This window comes from Monodelphis domestica, chromosome 6 (assembly GCF_027887165.1).
Source record: "Monodelphis domestica isolate mMonDom1 chromosome 6, mMonDom1.pri, whole genome shotgun sequence".
NCBI lineage: Eukaryota > Metazoa > Chordata > Mammalia > Didelphimorphia > Didelphidae > Monodelphis > Monodelphis domestica.
Window position 1 is genome coordinate 10,672,902 of NC_077232.1, and position 11,174 is coordinate 10,684,075.

Sequence of the window (11,174 nt, forward strand, 5' to 3'; positions counted from 1 at the left end):
CATCTAAGGAGGCCATGGACTCTGTATGACCCCTTGACTTTTCCTTCATCTGCCTGCCTCCCTTTGAGCCACTCTGACACCATTAAGACCTCTTTCGTAAGACTGTAAGGAAAATATCCAATGCTAATCAGACAACTTTGCTACTACTTGGCAGCTCAGAAGGAGAGTGGCCGAATGGAGGAGGAATCCAGTGACTTGAACTTGATTCTCGAGCAGGCTGTTTCCTACTCATTTGCCCATGGGCAAATTGCTGCCTCCTCGGCCTCACATAAATCCAATTCAGGCATGTCAGGACATGATCCCATGATGCTCTTGGTCCTTTTTGAAAATGAAGGACAAACAACTTGGGCAAATAATGTTCCCTTTCTAGACCCTCAACCAAAGGGACTTGGAAGGGGTGATCTCTACGGCTCTTTAAAGTTCTAAATTAAGTGACTAGTATAACAAATAAGTGAAATTTTATATCCTATGTGTACTTCCTTTCTCTATGTTACTGTGAATCCAGTATAAGACTATCATATTGTGGCAACTAGGTGACTCAGAAGATGGTGAGTTCAGGAGACAGAGCTCCTAGAGACAGGGGTCCTGGGTTCAAATCTGGCCCCAGACACTTCCTAGTGATGTGACCCTAGGCAAGTAGCTTAATGCCTATTGCCTAGTCTTGGAACTGATACACAGTATTGATTCTAAGACAGAAGGTCAGGTTCGAAGAAAGACAGTCATGTTGTCTATATTTTTAAAAACTGGAAGAGAAAGCAAAAGACTAGCAGTATGGCCACAGAGTTAAAACCGAATTCATGTCTCAGGCTGGACCCAAAGTAGCCAGTCTAAGAAGGATCCGCTACACTTGATTCCTCTTTCTGTTCAAGTTTCTCCATTAGCCCTTTGCAGGGAAATATTTTTGTTGCCAGCATGAACTTGCCTTCTCAGTTTTTCTTTAAACCTTGACCTTCTTAGAATCAATACTGTGTATTGGTTCCAACACAGAAGAGTGATAGGGGCTAGGCAATGGGGGTCAAGTGACTTGCCCAGGGTCACACCACTGGGAAGTGTCAGAGGCCAAATAGGGACCCAGGACTTCCTGTCTCTGGGCCCAGCTCTCCATCCTCTTGAGTCACCAGAATTTGTGTTTTCTTGATGATATAGGTAAGAGGACAGGACGACAAGTTGGGAGAAGGGGGTGTTATTGGTAATGGAAGTGACTGATACAAACTGGCAAGTCTTCTAGAACTTATTTTGTGACTGGATCAGATCCAGAGTGTCTTTGGGGTCTCCAAGACTATGCCAGCAGAGCTCAAGGTGAGTCTAGACTTGGTCAGATGGCCTGAGCCAAAAAGAATATTCATTCTAAATAGGAAAGCGTATCCGAGTCCAGCTGCCAGTGGATGACTCTTAACCAAACACTCTGACCACACTTCTAAGAACTGTTACCTGCATCCCTGCTAACACTGCAGCCCTTGCCAAGTAGTGAGTGCATAAGATGAGCACAGTGCAGGGTCCTAATAAAAAACCCTTGCCCCTAGACGAAGGCTATAAAAGCCTAGATACCACTTTGGAACAACATTTTAAAATGAACAAAACAGGCTGGATTGAGAGTCAGGCCTAGAGATGGGAGGTCCTAAGTTCAAATCTGACCTCGGACACTTCCCAGCTGTGTGACCCTGGGCAAGTCACTTAAGCCCCATTGCCTACACCTTACCACTCTTCTGCCTTGGAGTCAATACACAGAATTGATTCCAAGACTGAAGGTAGGGGTCTTTTTAAAATTAAATAAATAAATAAATGAAAATAAAATAAAATACACAAAATATACAGGATTACAAAGAAAGCAAATTATATTGAAACAGTTATTTAAAAAAAAAAGGCTCACAAACCCTCAATTAAAGAAGCCTGTGCCAGACAATGAATTCCATGGACAGACAGATCAGACCATTCTCCAGCATATCCTCAGTCAAATATATGCATCCCTGATGTGTCTGAAAAGGCCACATGGATGGAGAACTCTCATCCTCTCTTCTTTCTGGCATTACTTGGATACTTCAGAGGGACGGAGGTCCTTGAAAAATCCAGGGAGAGTCAGGCAGAAAGAGAATGAGGTTTTCATTACTCTTTGTATAGTGGGGATGAATGGATACTGCTTTCACATATTTTCTACAGAGGCCAGCGTTGACTCCACTACTATTGTAGTCAGATTAATGTGGTTCATTTTTGAAGCTTATTTGTACTTTAGAAATACATGCTAATTATGTAGAAAGAAGCAGCAAAATCTGGGGGTGATAAGGAAAAAAAGCAAGGCTCAGCTATTGTTGTTGGGATCAACAATCGTGAGCCATGGGGCATCATGGCGACGCAACCCGAGGAGCATGAGTAGTCAGGTTAATAACCCAAATGGAGAAATGATTATTCTAATTGTATGGTAAGTTGGCCTATTCCGTGATTTTAATGAACATGAAAAAAAGAGGGAGAAATGTGGCCTGCCCAGAAAGGGCTCTCCAAGCCTACCAGACTTCAATGCCATCCAAACATCAATGTAAAAAATCTCCGATTGTCCAACAGGGTTTCACTGATTTTTAGATCTCTAAGGAACAAGAGTAGAAGACTTCTGTTTCCAACAACATTTCCTGCCAGCCTCATCATTTGCCCTCAGGCCAATGGAACTCCTCCATCCATCCCAAGTTCATTAATTCTACCTTCTATCTAGTGGGCTGGTTCTGGTGTTTCCTCTGGTAAACCTCCCCAAAGCTTCAGTGATGACGCTGGAGATAAAAACACAAAGAGATGGCCAGGAAGAAGAAAACAGGAACTGTGTTAAGAGAAATTTGTGCAGGGATGGAAGTCCAATTCCAGTCCAGTTAGGTCAACAGTCTCATTTCCTCTGCTCGAAGCCCTTGCTTTCAGTTCCAGGTGGTGGGGGCAGGAGAAATCAAAGGGCTCGCCCTATAACAAAGAGGGTTAAAGAAAAGTCTCTGTCGCTAGCCAAACATTCCCAAATAAAGTTGTTTTTCCTTTTGGTGGTAGCTGCTTAGTTCCGATTCTGTCCGCTGTAGGTATCGTCGGACATTGGCATCTTGGGAAGAAGAAGAAAAGGAATTAGATCATTCACATCTCAGGGTGAGAGAGAGCAGATTTTTAAAAACAATCCCCTGTCTTCCTGTAGCCCTCGGAAGAGAGGAGCACATTCTCACTACTCAGTGCCCGACACAATTCAATTCAGATTCATTCATCTGCAAGTTGCATTCCTTTTCCTAAGACCTGAGGACTGGATTTTCATTTTGTACTCAAAAGATTAGCCGACCCAGAGGATGTGCTAAACATGTTCATCATTTAAGAGGGCAAACCACCTTTTCTCTTCTTTCTTAAGACAGCAGGGCAAGGGCAAGGCAAATGGTTAAGTTGCCCAGGTGTGTGTCTGTCTGTCTCTCCCATCATCATCATTACACCCCCCCCCACCCCCCCAGCACATTTGAATCTAGGTCCTCCAGACTCCAGGTCTGGCACTTGGCACTCTACCCACTGTGCTACCTAATTGCCCCAAAAGCCCCAAACATCTCAGATGCTTCATTTCTGTCCAGGGTGAGATGTTAATGACAAACCATTAACTCTTCATGAAACAGATCTTCTAAGGGACTCTGACTGAAATGGATTTTGAGAGGGGGACAACTAGGTGGCTCAGGGGTTTGAGAAATGGGCAATATGGAGTTCAAATCTGGCCTCAGACACTTCCTAGCTGTGTGACCTCGGGCAGTCTGTACAGTACTGATTCTAAGATGGAAGATAATACGGGTTTAAAAAAATGGATTTAGGGGTAAACTTTGGAAAACAGTAACTCGACATATTAAAAACCATATCCCATCATTTGCATTTGCATTCATTCAGACCAGCTTTTTCCAATGAACAGACACACTAGCAAGGTTATATGATACCCCTCTATTTCTTTTGGGCTTCTTATAGCAAGAGGTAGCCCAGCACAGCCCAGCAAATAAAGGGTAAATCCTGGAGACCATTCTTTTGATCCTTCTGGGCTGTGGGACCCTAGTCAAGTCTCTTCCCTCTCCCCCAAGACGCTCTAAGCTATGCTAGAGATCAGAGTTGGAAGAAGACTTTTGCTTCTGGGGAACAGAGTTCCCTATACCAATGAGACCACTAGGGGCCTGCCAGAGCCAAGATGGTAATGAATGAAATCACAGGAATAACCCAAGAAAACTCCATAGTGACTACGGCGTCTCATTCTGTCAGTATGGAGTTTCCTTCTCAGTCAGCACAAATAGAAGCCAACTGTTTACACATGTCAAAGATTGTCACTCAGGAAAACTGCCTTCTTTCTAGGTTATTCCTGAAGTCACCAGGGAAAGGCAAGTAGTAGGCATAACAGACTAGTAGAAACTGATCCAACCATGGGCACGCAGGGCTCCCCTAATTCAGGTCTTTAAGGACCCTGAAACAATTTAGCCCCACAACACTACCTTCAAATAGGGACCATTTAAGCGAGAACGACTGCATTCTTCCCCAACATCCCAATTCCCTTTGCCGCACCTTTTGGCTGATGGTCAGTGGCAGCCTGAAGATAGCGTCGGGCCTGGTCGTAGTCCTGCAGGTGGAAAGAGGCTACTCCTGCCCGGTACAGGGCCTTGGCATTGGAAGGCTGTCGCTCTAAAACCTTCTGACTGTATTCTCTCACTCGTTCATAGTTTACTGGCTCCATTTGAAGGAGACAGGCTGAGAGGATCAAAGAAGACAAAGAAGGCCCATTCTGTGAATTCTTCTTTAGGGTACAGTCCTGGCTTAATTCTGGTACTGCTAAAGAGAAGATCTTCCCTCAGAGCTTGCCTGAGATCCCCTTAATGCCTAAACAATCAATATGATAATATTGTCTGCTCAAAAACAACAGAAGCAGGGGGCTCACTGGATAGGGAACCAGGCCTAGATGGGAGGTCCTGGGTTAAACTCTGACCTCAGACTCTCCCTAGTTGTGTGATCCTGGGCAAGTCACCTAACCTCCACATTGTTTAGCCCTTACCACTCTCTTGGCTCAGAACCAATACTTGGCATCAATTCTGAGAATGGAAATAAGGGTTAAAAATTTTTTTAAAACAGAGGCAGCGACATGGCCTAGGCTCGGGTAGACCCAAGTTCACATCTGGCCTCAGACCCTTCCTAGTTGTATGACGATGGGCAAGTCACTTCCCCTCTGTTTGCCTTAATCCACCAGAAAAGTGTCTTTGCCACTCCAGTAGCTTTGCCAAGAAAATTTCAAATGGGCTCATGGGAGTCAGGCATGACTAAACAACTGAACAACAGCAACAAAAATAAAGCCTAACTAACCCCTGTGCTTTTCTGTTTGGGGGCAGATGGGTAGGAGATAGACTTCTGTCAGTACAGACTTTCTCTACCAATGCTGACTGGCAGCTGGGCAGTTTGAGAGCAGCACCAGGCCACACCGGACGGGTCAGAAGTAGACTTAAATCCAGATTTCTCACTTGAGACACTGGCCCTCAGCCATCAGGTGCACAAACATTTTCCATTGTTGGCCTTACAAGTGGTTCAGTGGGAACTGTTTCCTTGGGCCTACTCTCCTCAATTTCCTGCTCCCCCTCCGATTCTTGATCTCTGATCCCCTGAGTGAGCCCTGGCAGGTGATCGTTTTTTAAACCCTTCCCTTCTGTCTTAGAATCAGTACAGTGTATTGGTTCCAGGGCAGAAGAGCAGTAAAGGCTAGGCAATGGGGGTGAAGTGACTTGCCCAGGGTCACCCAGGAAGTGTCTGAGGCCAAATTTGAACCCAGGACCTCCCATCATCTCTGGGTCTCACTCTCCATCCACTGAACCACCCAGCTGCTCCCTAGTTGGTTCTTTTGGTGACCTTGGAAACACCAACGTGATCCCAGAACTGTACACTTTCTTCTGTGACCATGGGAATCCTCAGCTGCCTTTCTAACAACCACTCCTTGGGAGAGCACAGGATTAGTGGGTCAAAAAGCTGAGGGTGAAAAGCTATCTTAGAACCACACAAAAGAAATACACATGCTGAAACCAAGAGAAAAAGGACAGCCTAGAAAGGTTTCACTGGTTCTATTGCTTTCCAATGGTGAGAATTGTTTTCTGTTTTATAACAAAGGTCATAAGCAGCTCTGTATTCACCATGGGATCCTGGGCACGTGATGTAACTTATATCTCAACAGCATCATTTGTAAAATGCCTGCCTGGTCTACAAGATTTTTGATTTAAAATGAGTAACATAGGTAGAAACCCCAGAAAAGTGTCAAATGTCACAAATGTATGAATCTACTTTCTTAATATCTCTCATATCCTTCCCTTCTCTTCTGACACTGCCTCCACACTAGTGCAGGCCCCCATCCCCTCAAACTGCTGGGGGGAGGGACTGTTTCTCCCCTACTCGAGTCCATTCCACCCTCATAGCTGTCAAGATCACAACTAAGCTTCCTAAATCAAAGATCTCTCTCTCCTTCCATTCAACAAACTCCAGTCATTCCCTACTACCTCCATAATCAAATATAAGATGTTCTGTTTGGCTTTTAAAGCCCTTTAGTAATGGAGCTCCTTTACTTTCTTTCCAGTCTTTCCCTTTATTTCTTACATCTCCAAACTTATTCTACAATCCAGTAGCCCCAGCTTCTCGGTTGACCTCCATCTCTGCGCTGGGCATTCTCTGGCTGTCCCCCATACCCGGAACCCTTTCCCTCCTCATCTCCATGTCCTGGCTTCCTTCAAGTCTCAGCTAAAGATCTACCTTCTGCAAGAAGCCTTTCCCAGATCTCCTTAATATTGTACCTTCCTTCCCAGACTGTCCCCAATTTATCCTATTATTTTCTCTGCACATATAGCTTTTGCTTGTTGCCTCCCCCATCAGATATAGGGAGCTAGCTCCTTGAGAGCTTGAGAGTTTTTGCTTTTTGCCAGTCCAGTGCCTGGCACATAGTAGGTGTTTAGTTTAGCAAATGCTAGTAAACTGAGTGACTAAAGTAGAACTAAAACAGATCCAGGGTCTCAATTAAATCTGGCATCAATTATGGTCAACTCCCAGGAATATAGGAGTACCAGGCTGCCTAAGGGGTCATGAATTGGGAAAGGTCAGAAAAATGGAGCAGGCAGAAGCACCTACATGTCAGGCCTAGGAATGACTGCTCTCCTTCCAGCTTTGGTGGGAGAGAACCAGTCTTTAAATGAAATTTGAAAAACAAAAAAATACTTGTTGAATAAGATGGGTACTTTATACTGCTTTAAAAAGGAAGAGATCTCAGGATCTCTTGACTTCCCTTCAAAATAGATGTTGTCCAGGTCTTTTGACACTTAGCCTCCATCTTTGAGGATGCAATTCAGACCCTTTTCTTTTTAGATAGAGTGCAGCTTATTTGCAATTCATATCTCTGCCACCCGTCTTTCTAACTTTACCTAGTATTACTCCCCTACACAAACTATCCATTCTTCTCAAGGCTCTGACACTGTGCCAATGTATCTGTATCTTCCCTAGCCTCTGAAGGCCCTCCTAACTGTGCATCTATACCTCCCTCCCACACATCCCCCTCCCCTCCACAGAGGCCTTGTTTCTGCTGTTTCATCTGCCTTCAGTTCAGCCTTCTCTTTTTGCCTAATCAAATGAGAAACTACTCAACACACAACTAAACAGTTTTCCCTGACCACTGCATGACCTCCTGGTCTTCTGAACTAACACTGTCTGTGTGATTTAGTACAGGGGGCCACAGCACAGAAGACAGATCTCTGGCTCTGGAGTCAGGAAGTCTTAGGTGTGACTCCCTACCTAGCTAAGCCTCCTGGCCACTCAGTCCCCATGGGCTTTCCTCTTCCGGAAAAGGAAGGGCTTGGATGCCCAGTCCCTTCCTCTGATTGGTATCTCTTGTATTACTTACATCTCCAACTAGATCCTCACTGCCTTGAAAACTTGGGACTCTGAACCCTCCATAGCTTCTAGCACAGTGCTGGTCACAGCGTGATAAGTAGTTGCCAAATGCAAATGCCTTCAGTATATATATATCAAACAGGTAATGCAATTTAGGATATTCCAATACACTATATAATAACTCACATACTTGGAGGTTGGGTACTGTTCAACCTAATCTTTAGGCTAAATATGACCTAATGCTTTTCTTCCTTGTTTATACATCTGATTTCCTAAATTCTTAATGGTTTTTCTTCCTTTGCTTTAAATCCTCATATTACAGCCCCTAAAAATGAGAACATCTTGATAAAAGGGCAATATATATATATACATATATATATATGTATATATACACACACACACACAATTGTTACATAAAAGTATGCAAGGCAATAAAGAGGTAGGATGGTGTAATAGATAGGAAACTAGCCCTAGGAATCAGGAATCCTGGATCATGTCCTTCCAACTGTGAGTGTCTGGGTAAGTCCTGTGAATTCCTCTTGACAACTCTAATCGATCAAGCTGCTGAGTATAGGTTAAAGGGGTTTTCTATGTCTGCACTCAGATTGCACCATGAAATCATATCATGTCTAAGTAAACCAGCTTGGAAGCAAGTAATGCTTCTTTTCAAAAATCCCATGTCACCAGAATTGACTCAACCTAATAATGGGGTTACTTTTATAGGGGTGTGGGTATGAGAGAAGAATTCTAATTTATTCTCTACTATTGATCTAGGACAGTTTTTTATCATACCTTAAAGTGCAATGGGAACTCTACACCTACTCTTACAGCTCATATCATTAGTTCTGAAACTTTCTCTCCTCACATGAATCAAAAATTCTACACTTTTAAACTGTTGTTTGACTGGCCCCAACAGTTTAGCACAGGAGGTCCACCCAATGGCCAGATGAGGTTCTGGTTCCAGAAGGATTAGAGGTTTGGCAGAAGGGCTGGCCAACCTCTTCCCTCACTTTTTCTTCTCAGCCTAGGGAGCTCCTGGATTATGCCATTGTGTTACAAAGCTCAGTGCTTTCCCCCCATTAAAAATATGAAAATTATTTCAACATCTCCATGGCACCATTCTGGATTAGTTTTAACTCTCTGCTCAGTAACTTAATTAAGGCTAAACCTTTTTTTAGCTAGTCTAGAATTGACTAGCCTAAGAGATCTCCCCTCCTTTCCAGCAAAATAGTTCTAAAGATATCAACTCAGCCATCTGTTCAACTTTCAGTCCGAAAATAAGAGTTGGGAGATAGCATTTCCTCAGATGTCTTTCCAGGCTTATAGCTGCCTAGGCTATCAGAGGAAAAGGGGGAGGGGGGGGAATCTCCCACCTCAAAACTACCAGACCCCAGACTTTTCTCACTCAACCCCTCAGGATTAATTAAAAAAAAAAAAGGAACAAAACCAGCAGATTCTCTTAACATCACGACCAACAACATTCAGAAATAGAATTACAGCCCAAAGGCCAGTTGCTGACTACTTTTGAATGGGAGGTTCTTCCTTACCAGCTAGGTTGTTGTAGCAGTCTGTCTGTGTGCTCTCCAGCATCTTCTGCTGCTCCTCGGTGAGGACCGGGCCTCGGGCTCCCAAGGGCGGCAACGGGGCAGGCAGGCTCGGATCAAGGCCCCGAAGCTGAAGCAGCGCCCGGTGGTATCTGCTCACGGCGTCGCGATAGCGCCCTTCCCGGTAGCGCTGATTCCCCTCCTCCTTGTACTGCCGCGCCTCGAGCAGCCTCTTCTCCATGGCTTGGCGGCGGGAGATGCAATGCTGAAGTTGCTGCTGCTGCTGCTAGAGATGCTGCTGTTTGGTGCTGATGCTGCGGCGGCCGCTGCCCAGCAAGAAAGGACCCCAAAGGAAGCCCTGGGACTGCCGACCCACCTCTGGGGGCTTCAGCCCCCGAGAGGCCCCGAGTCCGGGCAAGTTGTGGGCTCCGGAGCGTGAACTAGCAAGTCCGGCCTTGCTCCCGGAGCCCCGCCTCCCCCCACAACCCCGGCGGAAGGAAAGATGGATCCCCCCCCACACACGACTTGAGTGGCTTTTAGACCAGCCCAAGCCCTCCCGGTGAGGCGGATTCCAGGCCCCCACTGCCGAGACAGGAGTACTGGAGAGGTCAAGAAACCCCGAGGGCCCCGGACCACCCGGACACGCGCGTGGGATGGCTTCGCGACCACGGTCCCAGAGCTCCCTGGCCTCAGCAGGCTCGCACACCCCCGCCACGCCCCCCTACTCTGTCAGGAGTAGCAGAACCAGGGCTTCGGGGCCCAGGTCCAGGCAGTGGCCGGCCCCGGAGCCTTCCACAGGGACCAACCTCGATGCCGCTTGCCTCTTGCCGCTTGCCGCCTGCCGACTCCAGGCCCGCTAGGATCCTGGCGAGAGCCCGATTACTGAGCTCCCGTCGCGCGCGCGCGCGCTCCCCGCTGTCCAATCACCTCACGGCTCCGTGCCCGTGCCCGTGCCCGCCCGCCGAAAGGAAAAAGCCGCCAGGCCCGCCCCCTCTGACCCGCGCCCCGCGCGGACCAATGCGTAAACCGTCTCCGACCAAGCCGCCCAATCACAGCAAAAAATAAATCCCGGCGGACCTGATCGTCCAATGGGAGCGGAGATTGGGCGCTTCGTGCCTCCCAGTAAGTGGGAAATAGGGCCGGGAGAAGTGGAAGCCCGGGCGTCGCTCTGGGTGACTGAGACTGAAAACCTAGCGTACCTAACTCCACGCATACGTTTTGTGGCTATAAAATGATCCTTTCTCCGACCTCGTCCTTCCTCAAGGCGACTTTTTGCAACCATGGGGCTGCGTGCATATGAAAGCGAGAGAAAAAGTTGCTGGGCCGACCTAGCTCTGGGGGAATCTTCCCAGAGAGAAAGCTAGAAAAGACGGAGTGCAGAAGGTGGGCAGGCCCCAACATAGAAGGCAGCTCTCCCTCCAGGAGTTGCAATAAAAAAAAAAACAGACCCAAACAAATCAAGACATACCCCCTCGCAGTGATTGGTGGAGATGCAAAAAGGGGCGGGAAGAGGGAGAAAGGCCAGCCTATCCCCGTACGCGCGCGCCGCGGGGGGGTCGAGAAAGGAGGGGTGGTAAAAGAATCCCCTCGGCTACCCGGGGTTTAGCAAGAAGGGAGGAAGAAGGGATGGGGGAACGACCGAGATGGGATGCTGCCAGGAGTCCCCAGCAATTGGCCGCCGGCACCCAGCTTTCCGGGCGCGCGTGGCTGCGCCGGCCGCGATTCCGGCGCGCGGTAGACAGCCGGTCGCGACAG

The 11,174-nt window shown here is 47.0% G+C and overlaps 1 protein-coding gene across 3 annotated transcripts; it reads right to left on the bottom strand.

The window, feature by feature from the left end:
- Window positions 1-1,810: 1,810 nt before the first annotated feature.
- Window positions 1,811-10,360, bottom strand: TTC9C (tetratricopeptide repeat domain 9C). 3 transcript variants are annotated; one of them, XM_007497716.3, is made up of 4 exons: window positions 10,226-10,360; window positions 9,423-9,702; window positions 4,534-4,716; window positions 1,811-3,067 (listed from the first exon to the last, which is right to left on the bottom strand). In XM_007497716.3, exons 2-4 carry the CDS (start codon window positions 9,658-9,660, stop codon window positions 2,973-2,975), a joined length of 516 nt encoding a protein of 171 aa, XP_007497778.1. In that variant the 5' UTR covers window positions 9,661-9,702; window positions 10,226-10,360; the 3' UTR covers window positions 1,811-2,972. The 3 variants fall into 3 exon arrangements, with proteins under 3 accessions (XP_007497778.1, XP_007497776.1, XP_007497777.1); XM_007497714.3 differs by having other exon boundaries at window positions 9,423-9,745; window positions 10,226-10,358; XM_007497715.3 differs by having other exon boundaries at window positions 9,423-9,705; window positions 10,226-10,328.
- Between the last annotated feature and the right edge of the window lie 814 nt (window positions 10,361-11,174).